At 45.3% G+C, this 24559-nt stretch overlaps 1 protein-coding gene across 2 annotated transcripts in view; it reads left to right on the forward strand.

Moving 5' to 3' along the window:
* Window positions 1-24559, forward strand: part of LOC106565153 (voltage-dependent calcium channel subunit alpha-2/delta-3) — a 61765-nt gene that overhangs the window by 12125 nt on the left and 25081 nt on the right. For both annotated transcript variants that reach the window (XM_045692012.1, XM_014131951.2), the window contains exons 5-12: window positions 4445-4607; window positions 6466-6597; window positions 8142-8202; window positions 8544-8694; window positions 9188-9262; window positions 9496-9585; window positions 19151-19264; window positions 24072-24150. In XM_045692012.1, coding sequence (XP_045547968.1) covers window positions 4445-4607; window positions 6466-6597; window positions 8142-8202; window positions 8544-8694; window positions 9188-9262; window positions 9496-9585; window positions 19151-19264; window positions 24072-24150 — 865 coding nt within the window. The remainder of the gene's footprint in view (window positions 1-4444; window positions 4608-6465; window positions 6598-8141; window positions 8203-8543; window positions 8695-9187; window positions 9263-9495; window positions 9586-19150; window positions 19265-24071; window positions 24151-24559) is intronic.

A 24559-nucleotide genomic window follows, 5' to 3' on the forward strand; every position in this document is an offset into this window, starting at 1 on the left:
ACTCGGGCAACAAAAACACTTTAAAATAATGGCGCCACACTTCCCAGTTAATAGACGCATTTGCGTTATGAATACTTTGTGATCACCCCATGGTTTGCAGGGTTTGTTTCGCTGGTGATTATATGAACGTATTGGAAGAAGGTCGAGAAGGTCATTATTTCCATTATAGGACCATTTTTCCTTCTCCATATTTCAATGTTATTCTTTTTCATTACTCTGCACTTATTCCAGTTTGGGGATAACACTCGGTTTAAATGTGTCCAGATGATTATGTATGTTCCTTGCTCTGGTGATATATGTATGTACATAACATTATTTATTGTTTTATGATTTAATAGCATATTGTCATTGAGAAAATGGTTTCCTGGTTTTTTTTATGGGTGTTATATTTAGTTCTGCAGTAGGCTACACATATGCTGCATTTACAGTATAGGCCTACACGTTTACAGTAAGCTACACATGCTTACACAAGCTTTGTAACACATTTTCACCGTTTTGAAGGCTGTTACTGATTGTTTAGCTGATATTTTAGTGCGTACTTAACAGGGCTACTATTTTAGATAAGCATTGTTTGGTATTATTTGAAATGGTGACCAAATTCATCCCTTTGTTAACGCTTTATGAGATACAACCTATTGCCGAATAACGTGCATCGATCTCTCACGTGGTTATTATTACGTCAAAACATGTATTTCGTTATTTCCTTTAGGCTCTATTCAGGCTACTTATTTTACAGTGAACTTGCGGCAACTTCATGCCCGCATGTTCATTGTAAAAATCCTAACCCCTATTCTTCATTGTAAATATCTAGGGTAGGCTACACCGCAGCTCCACGTCTCTCTAGAAGACTGTCGTAAAAGATTTTCAGAATTGCTAATCGTTGATCTAAAAGATCTAGAGTAGGCTAAACCAGATTTTTTTTCTTCAAAGCATAGCCTGCTTTGAACTGCAAAAAAAGGTCTGATGTATATTTATTATCAGCAAAAGTAGCCAGACTATTTTAAAGCCTCATAAACGTCTACTGCTTACAAAACACGTATCTCCTATTCAACAATTAAACCTACACTGCAGAGAGACATCTAGCATAAAATGACACAACAGTAAAAATACATTATTATTTTGTTATCGATAGCCTAGGGGCTACTGAGCGGATACAGTGGTTGAGAGAGTTCACCTTGCGGTAGACCATGTTGTCACCTGCACGCCCTTAAACCCTGCCTGTATAGCCTAACACGGGTCAATGTAAAACACTACACCCTCTTAAAACGAGACAATAGTGAATTCGGGAAATGGTGCGTGAAAAATGCATGGTGTCAGAAAACGGCAATAGGTTGATGAAAATGATGCGTCACAGAGTTTGATGTTATAGAATGATCTAATATCCTTATCGCTGGTTTTTATGTAGCCTCGTTTTCTTCTGTTTGAATTTCCACTCGATAAAGTAGGCTGCATATAGGCTACAGTATATTTGCTTTACATTAAGACTTAAAAAAAAATCGAACCAAAGTTACATTCCACTGGGCACAGACGTCAAGTCAAGTCTATTCCACGTTGGTTCAACGTAACTTCATTGCAATGATGTGCAAACAACGTTGATTCAACCACAGTGTACTCAGAGGGATTGCTTATAGCTGGGAAATAATACTAGAACATGGGCCTGTATAAATCATTACATTTATTAATCTACAGTCTTTTTCTACAGACAGTATTTTTTGAAAACGTTGTGGGAAGTCTGTTACTATTGCAGAGTAGTCTCAGTAATTCTGGCTTGCCTACCTTCAGTCTGAGGATCAAATGGTCACGGGGTCTCCTTGAAGAGACTTGAGACACTCTCATAGGCGATACATTGACCTCCAAGATGGGGTCGACTAAGGAAGGGAACACATGAGCCGAGTCAGCCCGGGTTTAGACCAGTTAAACCCTTTATACACTACTGAGGCAAGCCAAGCCATGCCAAGCTGTACTGTGCCTGGCCCGGTTACGTATCCATCCATAGTTGCTGCGTGGAACTGTACTGGAAAGGACATTGTGAAAAATCAGTGTTGCGTATTAATGTGAAAAGGGGATTAGACCCACCAATGCCTGCCTATGCTGCCAGCCCTGGTACTGTACACTCTTAGAAATCAGGAGAACCCTTTATGGTTCCAGGTAGAATCCTTTTGTGGTTCAAAGTAGAACCCTTTTGGGTTCCATGTCGAAACCCTCTGTGGAGAAACAATTCTTCAAAGGGTTCTCCTACGGGTACAACCAAAGAATCCCTTTTAGGTTCTAGATAGGGCCTCTTTTTCTAAGCGTGTAGGCCCAATCTCAATGCAGTGGTGTAGAGTAACCTACATGAAGAGTCAGTGGAGCGTCTCGGGCGTGGAGCCGCAGTGTCCCCTGCCCAGCCTGGCCCTGCTCTACTCCTGCTCCGCACTACAGTAATAACCCTGATGGTTAACGGCCCTCGTTCTCTACAGCACTTCTGCTGAGGGTGCACATTTCTCTCCTCCCCTCCTCCCTCCTCCTCCCTTCCTCCCGCCTCGGCCAGTCAGAGGGGTGCTCAGGCGTGATATGAGCTGTCAGGCCCTGCTTTATGGTGATGCCGGCGTGGCCTTCCCGGAGTACGCCACGGAGTCCATCACACCTCCCCCTCTCCTGCTCCATCCCTCCCCCCGGCACCACGCCGGCAAACAGGGGGCCCGTCAGTCCACAGCCAGAGCCAGAGCCGGGCTGCTTAGAAAGAATGAGCGAGTCTCTCCTCTTAGCGGGTCCCCTGTGAAGGACAGGCCAATCACACGGCAGAGTTACACTTCAGAGAAGTCTGATTGTTCTCTTAACCCCCATCGTCCAGAGTGCCGAGCAGCAGAGCTAACCACCGCTGCTAGTCTGCTACACTGTACCCTCCACTCCATTTGAAACCTATCCGAGAAGGTGCTGAACTTGACTCTAGTTACTGTATAAATACACAGTCTGAACGCACCTCTATTGTATTTTGACCTCATCACAAAGGATGTACCGTTTATGCAACAACTTTGTGTTTTTCTCATCAGGGTCTGGGTTGTCAAGAGAAATAAAGTACGACTTTATAGCTACAAGGCTATTGAAACTGGTTGTTGAGTTGAATGTTAACTCTCTGCTGTTTCCGTTCGTCAGTGTGAGTACTTCAATGCAGCACTGGTCTGATTATTGGATTTTAACTCTATATACAGTGCATTCGGAAAGTATGCAGACTCCTTGACTTTTTCCACATTTTGTTACGTTACAGCCTTATTCTAAAATTGATTAAATCATTTTTTCCCTCATTAATCTACACACAATACCTCATAATGACAAAGCAAAAAACGTTTTTTATTTTTTTATTTATTACAAATAACAAATTGAAATATCACATTTACATAAGTATTCAGACCCTTTACTCAGTACTTTGTGGAATCACCTTTGGCAGCGATTACAGCCTTGAGTCTTCTTGGGTATGACGCTACAAGCTTGGCACACCTGTATTTGGGGAATTTCTTCCATTCCTCTCTGCAGATCCTCTCAAGCTCTGTCAGGTTGGATGGGGAGCGTTGCTGCACTGCTATTTTCAGGTCTCTCCAGAGATGTTCAATCTTGGTTTCATCGGACCAGAGAATCTTGTTTCTCATGGTCTGAGAGACTTTAGGTGCCGTTTGGCAAACTCTGAGTGGGCTGTCATGTGCCTTTTACCCGAGGAGCGGCTTCCGTCTGGCCACTCTACCATAAAGGCCTGATTGGTGGAGTGCTGCAGAGATGGTTGTCCTTCTAGAAGTTTCTCCCATCTCCACAGAGGAACTCTAGAGCTCTATCAGATCTATCAAACCTGTTTTCACTTTGCCATTATGGGGTATTGTGTGGAGATTACTGAGGAAAAATAAATATTTAACCCATTTTAGAATGAGGCTGTAACACAATATAATGTGGAAAAAATCAAAGGGGCCTGAATACTTTCCAAAGGCACTGTATCTGTTCCTCCCCAGTATGAGTACTTCAACACAGTGCTGATCGACAACGTGGATGTTAACCCTATGCGTACTGCAGTGGAGGCTGCTGAGGGGAGGACGACTCATAATATTGGCAGGAATGGAATCAAGCATATTTCATTTGACCTTTATTTAACTAGGCAAGTCAGTTAAGAACAAATTCTTATTTTCAATGACGGCCTAGGAAAACTGGGTTAACTGCCTTGTTCAGGGGCAGACGACAGATTTTTACCTTGTCCGCTCCGTTCAGTTACTAGTCCAACACTCTAACCACTAGGCTACCTGCCGTCCACGTGGCTGACACCGTTCCATTGACTCCAGCCGTTACTATGAGCCGTCCTCCCCTCAGCAGTCTCCACTGGTGTACTGTCTATTCCTCCCAAGTATGAGTGTTTCAACGCGGTGCTGATGCTAACTCAATGTTACCTCTATCATTGCGGTCTGGATTATTTCCCTCTCCTCAGTATGAGTATTTTAACGCGGTGCTGATCAACGAGGTGGATGAGGAGGGCAACAACGTGGAGCTGGGAGGAGAGTTCGTTCTGGAACCCAACGACCACTTCAACAACCTGTCAGTCAACCTCAGCCTCAGTGTGGTGCAGGTGCCCACCAACATGTACAACAAAGGTACGTTCAACAGCACACACCGACGTGTACAACAAAGGTACGTTCAACAGCACACACCGACGTGCACAGCAAAGGTACGTTCAACAGCACACACCGACGTGCACAACAAAGGTACGTTCAACAGCACACACCGACGTGTACAACAAAGGTACGTTCAACAGCACACACCGACGTGCACAGCAAAGGTACGTTCAACAGCACACACCGACGTGTACAGCAAAGGTACGTTCAACAGCACACACCGACGTGCACAACAAAGGTACGTTCAACAGCACACACCGACGTGCACAACAAAGGTACGTTCAACAGCACACACCGATGTGCACAGCAAAGGTTAGTTCAACAACACACACCATCACGAACACCCAACAGAGGCCACTGGAAATAAAGTGTATGGGTAGATCTAAGCCTCATTGTGGTCCAGGTGCCCACCAACATTTACAACAAAGGTAGGGACACAGACACCACTGTGGGCAAAAATGGACACAGCAAAAGTAGGGGCATGCCCACAAGAGATGAGATAGGGGTGGGTGCATGGCGGGAACAGATTTGCCCATCAGGGAAAACACAAATATTTTCAATTGAATGAGAAGCTGATTTGTGGTCAATTCATTGTCAAATTCAAAATATTGAATTAAAACAACGGAAACGTGCCACATATTTCCAATGGAATGGACCCCGACCCTGCATGGTGAGAATAAGGTGAAGTGCTCTAGCCGTGTCGATATCACTGGAGGGTGGGGGATCCATAATGGCCTGACGATAGAGAGAGAGCAGTCACAGCATGAGTGAGTGACGAGAGGAGAGAGGAAGGGATGTTTTTTTTCTTTCTCTCTTGTAGTGACTGACTGTTCAGCTGTTATTTATTTTCTAGCCCAGTGTGTGGCCTCTCTGTGTAGTCCTGGCCGACTTTCCTCTGGATATAATGGACTCTTTCCTCTGGATATAATGGACTCTTTCCTCTGGATATAATGGCCTCTTTCCTCTGGATATAATGGCCTCTTTCCTCTGGATATAATGGCCTCTTTCCTCTGGATATAATGGCCTCTTTCCTCTGGATATAATGGCCTCTTTCCTCTGGATATAATGGCCTCTTTCCTCTGGATATAATGGCCTCTTTCCTCTGGATATAATGGCCTCTTTCCTCTGGATATAATGGCCTCTTTCCTCTGGATATAATGGCCTCCTCAGCACTTCCCACTCCCCCTTTGTTCTTGGCACAATGGGAGGCTCCCTGACAGGATCAGTCTCTGCTTTGGCTGTGTGTGTGTGTGTGTGTGTGTGTGTGTGTGTGTGTGTGTGTGTGTGTGTGTGTGTGTGTGTGTGTGTGTGTGTGTGTGTGCGTGTGCGTGTGCGTGTGTCTCTGTGTGTGTGTGTGTGTGTGTGTGTGTGTGTGTGTGTGTGTGTGTGTGTGTGGAGGCCATGCAGCAGAAGGACGGGAGGACATTATTTCGTCAACCTCATTGTCCCTCCACCAGCGGGGTCAATAAGGGCCAAAGGTTAATGGTCCAGCACACCTGTGTTCAGTGTTAATGGTGATGATGATCATTATTACCTGGTTATTATCTCGCTCACTCGGTCTCTCTCTGTCTCTCTCCCCTCTCTCCCTCCCCTCTCCTTTCTGTCTCTCTTTCTTTCTCTCTCTCTGTCTGTCTGTCTGTCTGTCTGTCTGTCTGTCTGTCTGTCTGTCTGTCTGTCTGTCTGTCTGTCTGTCTGTCTGTCTGTCTGTCTGTCTGTCTGTCTGTCTGTCTGTCTGTCTGTCTGTCTGTCTGTCTGTCTGTCTGTCTGTCTGTCTGTCTGTCTCTCTCTCTCTCTCTCTCTCTCTCTCTCGCTCTCTCTCTCTGTCTCTCTCTCTCAGATCCAGCCATAGTGAATGGGGTGTATTGGTCAGAGGCCTTGAATAAAGTGTTTGTGGATAACTTTGAAAAAGACCCGTCCCTGATATGGCAGTACTTTGGCAGTGCCAAGGGCTTCTTTAGGCAGTATCCCGGTGAGTTGTGTGTGTGTCTAAGTGTGTGTGTGTTCTAAGTGTATGCGTGTGTGGGGGAGGTGCTGGGAGCAGTCACTGTACGAACTGCGGGGAAATGAAATGGAATCACTAAAAGGGTGATTTTGCTAATGTTGTAATTTTACAGACCGTCAGAGAGGATGCGTATAGCAAATTAATCCGAATACGTGAGTCCAGCAGCAGCATACTACAAAGCAGTCCAGAGCAATGGCAGTCAGAGATATTGGATCATTACAGCACCACCAGACAGCCACAGTGCTGACTGCAGTACTATATCCTACTGTAACGCCGCAAAGATGACCCGTAAGTGGTGATCCAGAAATGTGTCCCCTTCTCATTGCAGTCATATCGTTTAAAGTCATTCACCACTGTGGATGTCTGTGGATAATGTCCTGCATTAGTTCAGGCTAGTGTAGTGTACGCATCATGACGTGTTTCATTACGTCGTACGTCATCTTCACACAATCTCGTTCCGCTGGTGGACCGAGAGCATAGGGTTTCACAACGCAAGGCGAGATGGAGGAGTGCCTAGTCTCTCGTCAGAGATAGCATTTTTTTGGGGGGGGGATTGTAAAATATGACCTTTTCAGTCAAGACAGGTGAAATATATTGTTTCAGGTGATAATTATTAAACGTTTTGTTTAGTTACTTTTTCCTCAACTTGTTTCTCTAACTTTCTAGCAAGTCGAGCTAGTTAACAGAGCAGCTTGCTAGCTAAAAGCTAGGCTAAGTTGAAGATAGTGTCGCTAGTGACCTCCACCTAACAATTATCATCACAAAACAAAAGTCATTACCATCACAATAAAATAAAATGGGAGGCAACAGTCAATTTAACATCACTATTAAAATAGTATTCACTATTCACTAAGACGGATTATGGACCCAGTTATCCCTCTCGCTTCGCCTCTTCCTCTCTGGCAACTCAAAGTTAGGAAAAATTCGAAGCATGCGACATCCGTTTCGCAAAGGAGCCTTCAACCGCAAGGGGGAGCTGCGATACCACTCCGTTGCGGACGATCCCCATTGAAATGAATGACGTCCAGACTGCTCAGTAATGTGAATGAGACTTTAGAGCTGCGGCGGAAAACTCCAGTCCTCGAGGGCTTGATTGGTGTCACACTTTTTCTCCATTCCTAGCCAACACAGCTGATTAATCAAATGGCATTCTAAACTGAAGATCATGATTAGGCGATTATTGGAGTCAGGTGTGTTAACTGGGGCTGGGACAAAACTGTGACACCAATCAGGCCCTTCGAGGACTGGAATTGCCAACCCCTGCTTTAGAGTGTAGGACATACTAGCATAGCACTGTGCCCTTCAGGGATCTGACATCCTTAGACCCGACTCTCCTTTCTAATTTTTATTGAGTAGCAATGAAAGAAACGGAGACAAACCTGCTTATTTAACCCCCGTTTCTACAGGCAATGTGCAGCCCATAGTTGACTCTGGCACATCCTTACACTCTGTATGACTTAAACATGCTGCTTTGTGTATCTAGCTACGTGTCTTTCTCCTAATGGTTGTAGGGGTCAAATGGCATCCAGACGAACACGGGGTCATCGCCTTCGACTGCAGGAACAGGAAGTGGTATGCTTTTTCACAATAGGTCCACATTAGCCAATTAGAACACGGCTTCTTCTCTTGCTCTGTAGCCTACAGTATGATGTCCATATCAAGACGTTTGTGCAGCGTACAGTATGACAAGTCTTGACCCCTGTCGCGTACGTTGTCCATTTGTTGTGTGTTGCTTTGGCTCCGCTACAATTAATTGATTCCAGTCAGTGTTTGCTGCATTGCAGTCCTAGGTTGGGTAACGTGTTGTGTGTAGTTATCCACACACTTAATATACTCCCATTTATTTGATGGATAGATAGAACCAATGTTTGGGCTAGTGTGTGGATACTAGTTTGTCATCTTTCCCTGCTCAGGTACATCCAGGCAGCGACGTCTCCTAAAGACGTGGTGATCCTGGTGGACGTTAGTGGCAGTATGAAGGGCTTGAGACTGACCATCGCCAGACAGACGGTCTCCTCTATACTGGACACACTGGGAGACGACGACTTCTTCAACATCATCGCCGTCAGTCTCATTAATGACCTGGATTGTGTGTGTGTGTGTGTGTGTGTGTGTGTGTGTGTGTGTGTGTGTGTGTGTGTGTGTGTGTGTGTGTGTGTGTGTGTGTGTGTGTGTGTGTGTGTGTGTGTGTGTGTGTGTGTCTGTGTGTGTGTGTGTCTGTGTGTGTGTGTGTGTGTGTGTGGGGAGGGGGGGATTAAACTTATCAGTTTATTTGAGTAAAATATGGTGATTCTACAGCTCGTTTTTCTAAACCGTGTTTATGACGATTAGTCAACCTCTTATCTAAAACAATGACAATGAATGAATAGGTATGTCTAGAATTTCCTGCACAATGTGTGTGTGTGTGTGTATGTGTGTGTGTGTGTGTGTGTGTGTGTGTGTGTGTGTGTGTGTGTGTGTGTGTGTGTGTGTGTGTGTGTGTGTGTGAGTGAGTGTCTGTGTGTGAGCTTCATGTATCATTCCACTCATATCTAACCCTCTCCATATGTGTTCACAGTACAATCAGGAGATGCACTATGTGGAACCTTGTCTGAACGGTACACTGGTACGAGCAGACAGAAATAATAAAGCTGTAAGTTCCCCTCTCTCTCACACACTTACACACACTTACACACACACACACACACACACACACACACACACACACACACACACACACACACACACACACACACACACACACACACACACACACACACACACACACACACACACACAAATGTTTGTAGATCATATCAGAGGGAACTTGTTGGATTAATAATCAATTCATACTGCATGTTTGCCTCTTCCTGTGTTATCTGTTAGCATTTCAGAGAACATCTGGACAAGCTGTTCGCCAAAGGGATTGGTCTGCTGGGTGACGCTCTGACCGAAGCGTTCACCATTCTAAATGATGTAAGTTCAGCCTCCGACTTTAACACTGTAAATGTTCGTTCATTCATTCCTTTGTTCGCCACAGACATTGCACAAAGAAATATACAGTAGCTACAGTTGAAGTCGGAAGTTTACAAACACTTAGGTTGGAGTCATTAAAACTAGTTTTTCAACCACTCCACAAATTTCTTGTTACAAACTATAGTTTCGGCAAGTCAGTTATGATATCTACTTTGTGCATGACACAAGTCATTTTTCCAACAATTGTTTACAGACAGATTATTTCACTTATAATTCACTGTATCACAATTCCAGTGGGTCAGAAGTTACATACACTAAGTTGACTGTGCCATTAAACAGCTTGGAAAATTCCAGAAAATTATGTCATGGCTTTAGAAGCTTCTGATAGGCTAATTGACATCATTTGAGTCAATTGGAGGTGTACCTGTGGATGTATTTCAAGGCCTATCTTCAAACTCAGTGCCTCTTTGCTTGACATCATGGGAAAATTTAAAAGAAATCAGCCAAGACCTCAGAAAAATTATCGTAGACCTCCTCAAGTCTGGTTCATCCTTGGGAGCAATTTCCAAATGCCTGAAGGTACCACATTCATCTGTACAAACAACAGTACGCAAGTATAAACACCATGGGACCACGCAGCGTCATACCACTCAGGAAGAACACGCATCCTGTCTCCTAGAGATGACTTGTAGAGATGTACTTTGGCGTGAAAAGTGCAAATCAATCCCAGAACAACAGCAAAGGACCTTGTGAAAATGCTGGAGGGAACAGGTACAAAAGTATCTATATCCACAGTAAAACAAGTCCAAATCGACATAACCTGAAAGGCCGCTCAGCAAGGAAGAAGCCACTGCTCCAAATACGCCATAAAAAAGCCAGACTACGATTTGCATCTGCACATGGGGACAAAGATCGTACTCTTTGGAGAAATGTCCTCTGGTCTGATGAAACAAAAACTGAACTGTTTGGCCATAATGACCATCATTATGTTTGGAGGAAAAAGGGGGAGGCTTGCAAGCTGAAGAACACCATCCCAACCGTGAAGCACGGGGGTGGCAGCATAATGTTGTGGGGGTGCTTTGCTGCAGGAGGGACTGGTGCTCTTCACAAAATAGATGACATCATGAGGCAGGAAAATTATGTGGATATATTGAAGCAAATGGACAATGACCTTCCAAATGGACAATGACCCCAAGCATACTTCCAAAGTTGTGGCAAAATGGCTTAAGGACAACAAAGTCAAGGTATTGGAGTGGCCATCACAAAGCCCTAACCTCAATCCTATTGAAAATTTGTGGGCAGAACTGAAAAAGCGTGTGTGAGCAAGGAGGCCTACAAACCTGACTCAGTTACACCAGCTCTGTCAGGAGGAATGGGCCAAAATTCATCCAACTTATTGTGGGAAGCATGTGGAAGGCTACCCGAAACGTTTGATCCAAGTTAAGCAATTTAAAGGCAATGCTACCAAATACTAATTGAGTGTACGTAAACCTCTGACCCACTGGGAATGTGATGAAAGAAATAAAAGCTGAAATAAATCATTCTCTCTGCTATTATTCTGACATTTCACATTCTTAAAATAAAGTGGTGATCCTAACTGACCTAAAACAGGGATTTTTTACTATGATTAAATGTCAGGAATTGTTGAAATACTGAGTTTAAATGTATTGGGCTAAGGTGTATGTAAACGTCCGATTTCAACTGTGCATCTTACATGTTCCATATCTGTGTATCCACATCATGAACATCACACATAGTATAATATTCAACTCAGCAAATGTCTACTACGTAAAGCGGATGAAACACACAACACAAAACCTTAAACACAAATTGGTTCTCAAATGCGTCTTGGACTTCAGTTTATTTCCAGAATGACTTTTTACTTGATTGAACAACAAATACGTAAACACTCTTGGGTACACAACAGAGAAGTTTGAGTAGAAAGGCAATTAGTTCAGGCACAATAGTTTCATGTCCCAACCTAATTGAATGATGAAAACGAGCAACACCAGTACACTCCAGCAAGGTGTACCTACTTTTTCTCAAGCTCTGAGTACAGCGCGTCTCCTCCCCGTTTTCCCGTTCGAAACGCTTCACTGCAATCCCCGCTATCCTCCGTTCCACCCCCGCGAACACAGACACGTCGATTCTGAAGGTGATTAATGACTGTAATTAATGGTACTGATTAATAAGGAGGATGATTGGAACACAAAGCCGGTGGAGATAAGACCTCTCTGCTCTCCTTTTATCTCTCTGTTTTCAGGCTAGCGGTCCGCCGCAACGCGCAGGGTCCCGGGAGCACGGCTTCAATGTCTGCATTGGTCCGATTAATTAAAGCTAGTCCAATGAATATGGTAATCAGGTGGCCAATAGGCCCAGTGTGAAATGCATTGTTACACTAGGCCAGGCTACAACCTTGGTGAATGGATGGAATGGATACTAACTGGGCTAGAGCCATTTTTCTCTCTGGATTATCGCAGGGCAGATCGAAGGTAGGAGGCAATTGACTAGCTCTGGAGTGGAGTACACTGCACCATTCTCAAGACTATGGTTTCTTGGAGATGTTTCTGTGTTTCTCTGCTAGAAGCAGGACCTGGTCTGAGCATAAACACACCTTGACCATAATATTGATCATCACCATCTTCCCATAATCTCCACAATTGTCAACATTCGTATCCTACCCAATAGCGGTTCGTGGGTAAAATCCAGTGGTGTAAAGTACTTAAGTAAAAATACTTGAAAGTACTACTTAAGTAGATTTGGGGGGCTATCTGTGCTCTACTTTACCATTCATATTTTTGTCAACTTTCACTTTTACTTCACTACATTCCTAAATAAAATTATGTACTTTTTACTCCATACATTTTCCCTGACACCCATTACTCATTACATTTTGAATGCTTAGCAGGACAGAAAAACAGTCTAATTCACACAATTATCATGAGAACATCCCTGGTCATGCCAACTGCCTCTGATCTGGTGGTCTCACTAAACACACATGCTTCATTTGTAAATGATGTCTGGGTGTTGGAGCATGCCACTGGCTAGCTGTGCCGTCTGGGTTGATTAATATAAAGAATATGAAATTATTTATACTTTTAATACTTAAGTATATTTTAGCTATTACATTTACTTTTGATATGTTTTCCTAGTCAATCTCCACACAATACCCCATAACGATAAAGCGAAAACAGTTTTATAGAAAAAAATGGAATACCTTATTTACATAAGTACACAGACCCTTTGCTATGAGACTCGAAATTGAGCTCAGGTGCATCCTGTTTCCATTGATCATCCTTGAGATGTTTCTGCAACTTGATTGGAGTCCACCTGTGGTAAATTCAATTGATTGAACATGATTTGGAAAGGCACACACCTGTCTATATAAGGTCCCTCAGTTGACAGTTCATGTCAGAGCAAAAACCAAGCCATGAGGTCGAAGGAATTGTCCATAGAGCTCTGAGACAGGGTTATGTCGATGCACAGATCTAGGGAAGGGTACCAAAAAATATCTGCAGCATTGAAGGTCCCCAAGAACACAGTGGCCTCCATCATTCTTAAATAGAAGAAGTCTGGAACCACCCAGACTCTTCCTAGAGCTGGCAGAACAGCCAAACTGAGCAATCAGGGGAGAAGGGCCTTGGTCTTGGAGGTGATCAAGAACCCGATGGTCACTCTGACAGAGCTCCAGCGTTCCTCTGTGGAGATGGGAGAACCTTCCAAAAGGACAACTATCTCTGCAGCACTCCACCAATCAGGCCCTGAGAATCAAGATTCTCTGGTCTGATGAAACCTAGATTGAACTCTTTGGCCTGAATGCCAAGCGTCACGTCTGGAGGAAACCTGGTGGTGGCAGCATCATGCTGTGAGGAGGTTTTTCAGCGGCAGGGACTGGGAGACTAGTCAGGATCGAGGGAAAGATAAACGGAACAAAGAACAGAGAGATCCTTGATGAAAACTTGCTTCAGAGTGCTCAGGACCACAGACTGGGGTGAAGGTTCACCTTCCAACAGGACAATGACCCTAAGCACACAGCCAAGACATCGCAGGAGTGGCTTCGGGACAAGTCTCTGAATGCCCTTAAGTGGCCCAGCCAGAGCCCGGACTTGAACCCGATCAAACATCTCTGGAGAGACCTGAAAATAGCTGTGAAGCGACACTCCCTATCCAACCTAACAGAGCTTGAGAGGGTCTGCAGAGAAGAATGGGAGAAACTCCCCAAATACAGGTGTGCCAAACCTGCAACATCATACCTGTCACGTCCTGACCATAGAACGCTTTTATTTTCTATGGTAGAGTAGGTCAGGGCGTGACAGAGTTTTTTTTTCTAGTTGTTATTTTCTATGTGGGGTCCTAGTTTAGTTTTTCTATATTTAGGTGATTGGTGTGATTCCCAATTAGAGGCAGCAGGTAATCGTTGTCTGTAATTGGGGATCATACTTAAGTAGCTTGTTTTTCACTGGGGGTTATGGGATATTGTTTATGTATAGTTGCATTGTTAGTCACGGTTCGTTTATTCTTTATTTTGTTTTGTATTTTCTAAAGTTTCACTTTCTGATAAATTATGCGGAACGCTACTCACGCTGCGCTTTGGTCCGACCATCATTATTATGACGAACGTGACAGAATATCCCATCATACCAGGACCAAGCAGCGTAACCAGGTGAAGGAGTCCTGGACTTGGGAGGAAGCCAGGAGTGGAGGACATCCTGGACGTGGGACGAAATCATGGCATGAGAAAGAAGCTTGCCATGGAAGCTGGCGGAGGCAGCAAAGGAACATCAACAATGACTCCGGGGTTCGCAACCACGACGGAAGCCCGAGAGACAGCCCCAAAAAGTATTTTGAGAGGCGGCACATGAAGTGGTCGGTGAGGTCGAGGGGCGAGTCGGAGAGCGAAGAGGAATATTGGGGGGTGTCAGAGTCCGTTGAGGAGATATTGGATAAATTGGAGGAGAGTGAACGGAGGGGAGATTTAGAGACTTTTGAGGAATTGTTGGATAAATTGGAGGAGGGTGAAGAGAGAGAGCTGTTGGTTTGGAGTATTATGCACGGCATTTGCCCTGAGGAGCGTGTTAGTCGTCCAATGCCACCTGTGTCAGCTCCCCGTACTCGTCCTGAGAAGTGTGTTAAAGTTCCGGTACAATTGAGGCCGGCTGTACGCACCAGATCTCCAGTGCGCCTTCACAGCGCAGTACGTCCTGTGTCACCTCCTCGTAATCTCCCTGAACTTCGTGTCCCTAGTCCGGTGCATCCTGTGCCTGTTCCTCGCACTCGCCCTGAAGTGCGTGTCACTAGTCCGGTGCCATCTGTACCGGTCTCACGCGTCATGCCTCCAGTGTGCCTCCCCAGTCCAGTACGTCCTGTGCCTGCTCCTTGCACTCGCCCTGAAGTGCGTGTCACCAGTCTGGTGCCACCTGTCCCGGCTCCACGCACTAGGCCTCCAGTGCGCCTGCCCAGTCCAGTACGTCCTGTGCCTGCTCCTCGCACTCGCCCTGAAGTGCGTGTCACCAGTCTGGTGCCACTTGTCCTGGCTCCACGCACAGAGCCTCCAGCGACAGTCTGCAGTCCAGAGCCGCCAGCGACGGTCGGCAGTCCAGAGCCTCCAGCGACAGTCTGCAGTCTGGAGTCTCCGGCGACGGTCTGTAGTCCTGAGCCTCCGGCGACGGTTGGCAATCCAGAGCCTCCAGCGACGGTCTGCAGTCCAGAGCCTCCAGCGACGGTCTGCAGTCCAGAGCCTCCAGCGACGGTCGGCAGTCAAGAGCCTCCAGCGACAGTCCGCAGTCTAGAGTCTCCGGCGACGGTCTGTAGTCCTGAGCCTCCGGCGACGGTCGGCAATCCAGAGCCTCCAGCGACGGTCTGCAGTCCAGAGCCTCCAGCGACGGTCTGCAGTCCAGAGCCTCCAGCGACGGTCGGCAGTCCAGAGCTTCCAGCGACGGTTCCCAGTCCAGAGCTTCTGGCGACAGTTCCCAGTCCAGAGCTTCCGGCGACAGTTTTCAGTCCAGAGCTTCCAGTAACGTTTCACAGTCCGGAACCTCCAACGACGGTCCACAGTCCGGAACCTCCTGAGACGGCCCACAGTCCGGAACCTCCTGAGACGGCCCACGGTCCGGAATCTCCTGAGACGGCCCACGGTCCGGAACCTCCTGAGACGGCCCACGACCCAGAGCCTCCTGAGACGGTCCGCGGTCCTGAACCTCCTGAGACGGCCCACAGTCCGGAACCTCCTGAGACGGCCCACGGTCCGGAACCTCCTGAGACGGCCCACTGTCCGGAACCTCCTGAGACGGCCCACGGTCCGGAACCTCCTGAGACGGCCCGTGGCCCAGAGCCTCCTGAGACGGCCCACGGCCCAGAGCCTCCTGAGACGGTCCGCAGCCCGGAGCCTCCTGAGACGGTCCACGGTCCGGAACCTCCTGAGACAGCCTATGGTCCGGAACCTTCTGATAATGGTCAACGGTTCGGGACCTCTAGCTCCAAGGCCAGAGTCTTCTTCTACGTTGGTGCCCAGTCCAGGCACAGCGTTCAGTCCCGCTCCATGGCCGGAGCCTTCCCCTGCGCCGATGCGCAGTTTAAGCACGGCGTCCAGTCCAGCTCCAAGGCCAGAGTCTTCTTCTGCGTTGGTGCCCAGTCCAGGCACAGTGTTCAGCCTGGGTTCATGGCTGGACCCGCAGGATGAGCGGGGGGGGGTACTGTCACATCCTGACCATAGAAAGCTTTTATTTTCTATGGTAGAGTAGGTCAGGGTGTGACAGGGGTTTTTTCTAGTTGTTATTTTCTATGTGGGGTTCTAGTTTGGTTTTTCTATGTTTAGGTGATTGGTGTGATTCCCAATTAGAGGCAGCTGGTAATCGTTGTCTGTAATTGGGGATCATACTTAAGTAGCTTGTTTTTCACTGGGGGGTTATGGGATATTGTTTATGTATAGTTGCATTGTTAGTCACGGTTCGTTTATTCTTTATTTTGTTTTGTATAGTAAAGTTTCACTTTCTAATAAATTATGTGGAACGCTACTCACGCTGCGCCTTGGTCCGACCATCATTATTATGACGAACATGACAATACCCAAGAGGACTCAAGGCTGTAATTGCTGCCATTGGTGCTTCAACAAAGTACTGAGTGAAGGGTCTGAATTCTTATATAAATGGGATATTTCATGTTATTTATACATTTGCAAAAAAATTGAAAACCTGTTTTTCCTTTGTCATTATGGGGTATTGTGTGTAGATTGAGGGGAAAAAATGATTGAATCAATTTCAGAATAAGGCTGTAAAGTAACAAAATGAGGAACACTTTCCGTATTGTCTGTATATTTCAAACTAAATACTTTTAGGCTTTTGCTCTAGTAGTGTTTTATTGGGTGACTTTTACTTGAGTCATTTTCTATTAAGATATCTTTACTTTTACTCAAGTATGACAATTAGGTACTTTTTCCACCACTGGTAAAATCACTTGGGAAGCCAAGTGCAAGTAGAAAAACATGTTGACTCACTCTACTTGTAGAGAAACGTCAATGCCATCCTCCTCTCTTTCATGTTGATGTAACGGTCTATCACTCTGTCATACAGTATATGCTCTAATTTTTTGTTGTCCTAGGCTCCCTGGTTAAAATGCTTGCTCGCTAGCCTAACTTCCATTCATGGGCAATGTTAGCTAGTTAACATTAGCCTTCTACATCTAGCTACATATTGAACTTCCATACTCTCCGGCCAGGGGCGCAACAATGTATAAATGAATGGTTGGATCAGAATCGCCATTATAATCATTGGCCAGAACAGAGAATTAGTCCAAATCCCTAGCTCCATCCATGGCTAATTTAGGAAAGGGACAATTTTAGCTAGCTGGCTAGCTAGCCACTGGAGGACAACAACACAACGAGATGCAACAATTCTAGTTTTTTCTGTCAAGGACGTATGGTCTCAATGGGATTTGATAGGAGTGACGCCAAGTCCAAATACATTTTTGGTGTGCCAGGACCATTCCCAGTTGAGCTGTGAATGGCAAATGTTTTATACTTTTTTTGTTGTCAAGGAAGGCCAGATGCTCGCTGGCTTCCCTTGCCTTCAATGCTACAGGTGGCAAAAATGTCATACTCGTTTGGACCAGACAGCACCAGATAGATGGCCTACACATAGAGAGACAGAGGGGCGCTGTTTCACTCACTTTGATGCTTTCTGCTGTGAGATACATTCAGCCTCTTGCGAATTGAAGGAAAATTATGACACACCGAGAGGTGAAAGATAAATGATTTAATGTTTAAAAACAAACAAATATTGGCCAATTTGTTTGGGAAGCCTGGCTTGCCTTGGCATCCATAAATACACACCACTGACCCTACCATGGAATTATGTATTCTACACTGCATCTGTTTTAAATATTATGGTGAACATTATGTTCTGTCTGGGTGGTATATATATATATATTTATGCTGACAAGGTAAAAATCTGTTGTTCTGCCCCTGAACAAGGCAGTTAACCCACTGTTCCTAGGCCGTCATTGTAAATAAGAATTTGTTCTTAACTGACTTGCCTAGTTAAATAAAGGTTAAAAAATACAAATATAAAAAAAACATGTGGTAATCCGCAGTGGGTACGGAGACCACTGTGCATGCATGTGTAAGAGGTGTGTGTGTCAAAAGAGACAGTCTGTGTCGTATTGTAATCCTGTGTGTGTGTGTGTCCACACACATTCTTGCTATGCTGGTGTGTATTGGGAGCAGAGCCGTGCTCAGCTTAGCAGCTTTCAGACGGCGATAAAGGCGCTCACTCCACAAACCTCTATTTCTCCACATTCCCTCTGTCACAGGTCAATAAACCAGTTAATTACCGCCATGCATCTTCTACCATCAGATTAATGTGGGCTGCACTTCCCGGTTTATTTACAAAGAGATTATCTGTGTTTTAGTCCCTGACGGGGCCCGCGGGCACGCCGGGCGCCAGTATCAGACATCATCAGACATCATCAGTGAAAACAGCTATTACACGGCCACGGGCAGAGATGACAGGCACAGTCTCAGAGCAGACCTGGGTTCAAATACTCAAATACTACTTGAAATCTTTCAAATACTTTTAGCATTTTCGTCTGTAGTGTGAGATGGGCAGAGTTTGCACTCCTTGTGAGTGTTCTATTGGTTCAATTGTGTCAGACTAGCTCAATCAAGCCCAGGTAATCAAGCCCAAATAGTGTTTGAACCCAGATCTGTCTCGGAGTTAGCCCAGGTCTCAGAGACAGAGATGGGATAGGATTAGAGGAGAGATGAACATGCCCCGTGAATAACTGTTGCTCCTTTTTGGAGATAGTCATCTGGCTGTCGGGAAGACCATGGTGCAAAATCTGTCGTTGATGTTCCCACCTGGTTCAACTCAATGAGTTTCCTTATTAGAAAAATAGTAAATAGTAGATCATCTATATCAATTAATCATCTGAACTTTAATCAACCAAAATCTGCCTAAAACTACAGAGTCAAGTCCCTAACTATGTATTTCTGTGTATGTGTATCTGTGTTGGATGTGATGATGGTGTATCTATCTCTGTGTAAGCGTCTGTGTTCTTCCTGTGTGCATAGTTTAACCAGACTGGGCATGGCAGTGTGTGTAGCCAGGCTATCATGCTGGTGACTGATGGGGCAACGCAGATGTATGACGATGTCTTCGCCAAGTTCAATTGGCCAGACAGAAAGGTGAGATACTGGTCATGGCTGGGAAGGCACTACAATAGGTAGTCTCTCTCTCTCTCTCTCTCTCTCTCTCTCTCTCTCTCTCTCATACAAACAACCATTCACTAACTCAAACACACACACACACACACACACACACACACACACACACACACACACACACACACACACACACACACACACACACACACACACACACACACACACACAGCTGCAAAAAAAATCAAATTTCTTTGTGTTGCTATAAAATGGACAATAACTTGCATTTATCAAACTTACTATACCTACCAATCCTATCTCATTCTATCTTATATTTCTTACGTCTACAAAATAACTCAGAGATTCACAGCCATCTCCAACACCCCTGAAATGGATTCCAGTTGCTTATCTCTTCATCAGAAAAGTCTCATAAAACTCCATCTTCGTAAAACTCCATCCTCGTAAAACTCCATCCTCGTAAAACTCCATCCTCGTAAAACTTCCTTTCATCACCCATTTGTTGCAGAAAGTTTTCCTCCACAGGAAAATGCAAATGAGTGCAAATGGACTTTGTGATTTACATAAATGCAACAGAAACCGGCAGAAATGCTTTCTCTTCATGTGGGGGGCATTCCAGTCATTCATTCAGATTCAAGTGATAGAATTTGCATTCAAATGGAGTCCATTGGTTTCCTGCAGGAACTTGATGATCTGATATGTACCTAAATGCATTCGAAACCTGTAATACTCAGAAAAACATAAAAATAAGCAATGTAAAAAATACTGTATTTGTCTCAGTATTACCATAGCTGATGGAATTTGAAGGTATTGCAGGAAGATACTGATGTCCCTGTGCCATCCATGGTAGGCACTGGTTAAATCACTGGGTGTATAATCTTAGATAGTGGAAAGAAGCGTCTAGTCTTGGGTTATTGCCACCAAAACAGAGTTCCAAATCAACATTTGTGCCTATCAACCAAACATTCCAACATTCCATTTTCAATTGCTATATCATCATTTTCAAATGTAATTGTATTCTAATCAATATAATGACCATGGCAACACCGTTGCTCTTATCAACCAAACATTTTCAATTGAAACATTCTGCCAACTTTGCTTTGGTTGATTTTGTATTGTTATGACAATGACACACCGACACTCCAATCCATCTCTCCTTCTCATTTTCTCACTGCCTCGGTTTTCCTTTCAAACTCTCATTGTGAGTCTGTTTCATTTGAGATTTTTTTCTGCTTGTGCCGTGAATTCCTTCCTTTGAGACTTGACCATTTCCATCGTTTTAAAATGATTACAGTGAGGGAAAAAAGTATTTGATCCCCTGCTGATTTTGTACGTTTAACCACTGACAAAGAAATGATCAGTCTATAATTTTAATGGTAGGTTTATTTGAACAGTGAGAGACAGAATAACAACAAAAAAATCCAGAAAAACGCATGTCAAAAATGTTATAAATTGATTTGCATTTTAATGAGGGAAATAAGTATTTGACCCCCTCTCAATCAGAAAGATTTCTGGCTCCCAGGTGTCTTTTATACAGGTAACAAACTGAGATTAGGAGCACACTCTTAAAGGGAGTGCTCCTAATCTCAGTTTGTTACCTGTATAAAAGACACCTGTCCACAGAAGCAATCAATCAATCAATCAGATTCCAAACTCTCCACCATGGCCAAAACCAAAGAGCTCTCCAAGGATGTCAGGGACAAGATTGTAGACCTACACAAGGCTGGAATGGGCTATAAGACCATCGCCAAGCAGCTTGGTGAGAACGTGACAACAGTTGGTGCGATTATTCGCAAATGGAAGAAACACAAAAGAATCTCCCTCGGCCTGGGGCTCCATGCAAGATCTCACCTCGTGGAGTTGCAATGATCATGAGAACGGTGAGGAACCAGCCCAGAACTACACAGGGGGATCTTGTCAATGATCTTAAGGTAGGTGGGACCATAGTCACCAAGAAAACAATTGGTAACACACTATGCCGTGAAGGACTGAAATCCTGCAGCGCCTGCAAGGTCCCCTGCTCAAGAAAGCACATATACATGCCCGTCTGTAGTTTGCCAATGAACATCTGAATGATTCAGAGGACAACTGGGTGAAAGTGTTGTGGTCAGATGAGACCAAAATGAAGCTCTTTGGCATCAACTCAACTCGCTGTGTTTGGAGGAGGAGGAATGCTGCCTATGACCCCAAGAACATCATCCCCACCATCAAACATGGAGGTGGAAACATTATGCTTTGGGGGTGTTTTTCTGCTAAGGGGACAGGACAACTTCATCGCATCAAAGGGACGATGGACGGGGCCATGTACCGTCAAATCTTGGGTGAGAACCTCCTTCCCTCAGCCAGGGCATTGAAAATGGGTCGGGGATGGGTATTTCAGCATGACAATGACCCAAAACACACGGCCAAGGCAACAAAGGAGTGGCTCAAGAAGAAGCACATTAAGGTCCTGGAGTGGCCTAGCCAGTCTCCAGACCTTAATCCCATAGAAAATCTGTGGAGGGAGCTGAAGGTTCGAGTTGCCAAACGTCAGCCTCGAAACCTTAATGACTTGGAGAAGATCTGCAAAGACGAGTGGGACAAAATCCCTCCTGAGATGTGTGCAAACCTGGTGGGCAACTACAAGAAACGTCTGACCTCTGTGATTGCCAACAAGGGTTTTGCCACCAAGTACTAAGTCATGTTTTGCAGAGGGGTCAAATACTTATTTCCCTCATTAAAATGCTAATAATTTTATAACATTTTTGACATGCGTTTTTCTGGATTTTTTTGTTGTTATTTTGTCTCTCACTGTTCAAATAAACCTACAATTAAAATTATAGACTGATCATTTCTTTGTCAGTGGGCAAACATACAAAATCAGCAGGGGATTAAATACTTTTTTCCCTCACTGTAGATGGCAGTTCGATTTTCCTTCTTGACGTTTGACAAAATTTAGTTCTTATTATCCAAGTACAGCTCATAGCCCAGTAAATGTACAATTGCCTGAAATATACATGTATTTTATAGTGCTGACCTGACACACCGTGACATTTGTCCTAACCAGGGAAACATGGGGATAAACTGTTTTCAAGGGCAGAATCATGGTTCAGCCTCAGTCCCTAAGCACTCACTCACGCATGGTTTACGCTGCACACAGAACAAAGAGGCAGTCAAAACCTAAAACATTTCACACAAGCTGCTTTCCTTTGCCTATTAAGCATGTCTCTTTTTGAACTGTTTTATCCTCTGCCAGTCCAAACCCTGTTCAATGATCAGAAAATATGGTAACACTTTACTTAAGGTGATGATTATGTCGATTTTTCACTTGACCTTTATTTAACCAGGCAAGTCAATTAAGAACAAATTCTTATTTACAATGACGGCCTGGCAAGAGGAAAAGGCCTCCTGTGGGGACGGGGCTTGGATAAAAATTAATTAAAAATTAATGAATTGAAGACAAAACGGACAACACATTATGTAGCATTCATAAAGCCTTTATAAGCATGACATAAAGAGTCATAATGGAGGGGCTGCGGAGATAGCTCAGAGAGCTTGTCCCTGGCGTTCAGTGGCATCTCTCTGTTTGACCTCCATCCACCTCAACGACTGACTGGCCTGACTCAATCAGCCACTCACGCAGACAGTGAACTCTGCTCTTGCGTGTGCATGGCTGGAGGAAGAGGACTGAATGTACTCCAGTGTCTAGCCTCTCTCCTCCTGTCTTCTCTCTGCCTCTACTACCCCAGGCTTGCTCTCAGTGCTCTAGAGCCCTTCCTCTCCTCTTGTACGTATCCACATAGAGTAGCCTTCTCCCTGCCTCTACCTCTATACTGCCCCAGACTGTAGCTCTGTGCTGTGGAACCCCTCTCCTCCTGTATCTACCTACCCTCAGTCATTCCCCTGCCTCTCTCTGGCGCCCCAGGCTGGCAACAGGATCTCTGAATCCCCTCCTCCAGTACCATAAGCTTCGCCCTGCTTCTGCCTCTCAGCCTCTGTCATTGTCGCCCAAGGCTGGCTCTCTACTGGAGGGTCTTTCTGGGGGGTATTTTCTGGGCCACTCTGTGACAAACGGCTGGGTGAAAGCATTAGACAAATGCAATTGAAATTAAATGGGCTGCTGTGCTATTCACAGTGCAATAAAAACAGCAGCTTACGGCCCTTTTGTCCAGTCCTATCAAGCAAATGCGTGTCGCACAAAGCGGCAGTATTTGGCAGTGTAACTCCCCCCCCCCCCCATCCCCAAACATACCCAGAGGGGCAGTATTTGGCAGCCGTTCACTCCGGTTCTCCTATATGCTTAGCATAGCATCTGGAGCCAATGAGCCGTGCCGTATTGGCAGAGAGTCACAGAAAGTACACACATGGACTCGTTCCCATGTCCAGCTTGAAGCCCTCTGATTGGCTTACGCCACAGAGAGAACGTAACCTGCCTCTTGTCTCTCCGTGCTGCCGACTTAGGTTTATACATACACCGAGATCTAATGAAGCGCAGGCGTGCAGATATATGGATGGATGGATGAGCAAGAAAGGGAGCAAGAGGGAGGGAAAAACAATGAAAAGGAGAAATGGATGAGGAGAGGAGATGAGAGAGGAAGGGAGAAATAAAGATAAAGAGCTACGGAGCCCTGGTCTTTCATAGTGAGGCACATCTAGTACTGTAGTAGTGCATACAGCCACCCCCTCATCTCCTCTCTCCAGACAGATACAATGAGAACAGGAAGATGGAGCCCCGTGTGGTTCCGCCACGGTGAATGTTTATGCACTCTCTATTTAAATCTGAGCTGGCAACCACCCTGTAAACGCCTGACGACGCTGTCTCCTCTCCGTATAGGTGCGCATATTCCCTTACCTGATTGGCCGAGAGTCTGCCTTTGCTGATAACATGAAATGGATGGCCTGTGCCAATAAAGGTGTGTCTCCTCTTCGTACTATACTATAAGAAACACATACTCTTGGCTGTGTGTAAATGTGTGGGTGGGTGTGAGTGTGTGTTGGGTAGATAGGAATTGTGGTTATTGGTGTGTGTTTGTCAAAGAGGTGTGTGGTGTGTTTTGGGGAGGGAAGAGATGCAGGTGTTAGATTGTGAGTGTGTTTTGGGGAGGGGGGGAATTGTGGGCGTTAGTGTGTGAGGTGTGGGGAGCGAAGAGAGGCAGGTTTTAGTGTGTGTTTGGAGGTGTTGGGGGTGGCTGTGCTGCTGATGTGAGCAGTGCAGAGCGGAGCAGCAGTGGAGTGACACAGAGGGGTCAGGGGGCATCCCTGCCTCATCCCTCTTCCTGTCAGAGCCTTTCCCCCTGGCCGCCTGCCGCTGATGGCTCCCGT

The sequence above is a fragment of the Salmo salar genome, chromosome ssa12, assembly GCF_905237065.1.
Source record: "Salmo salar chromosome ssa12, Ssal_v3.1, whole genome shotgun sequence".
In the NCBI taxonomy this organism is placed as follows: domain Eukaryota; kingdom Metazoa; phylum Chordata; class Actinopteri; order Salmoniformes; family Salmonidae; genus Salmo; species Salmo salar.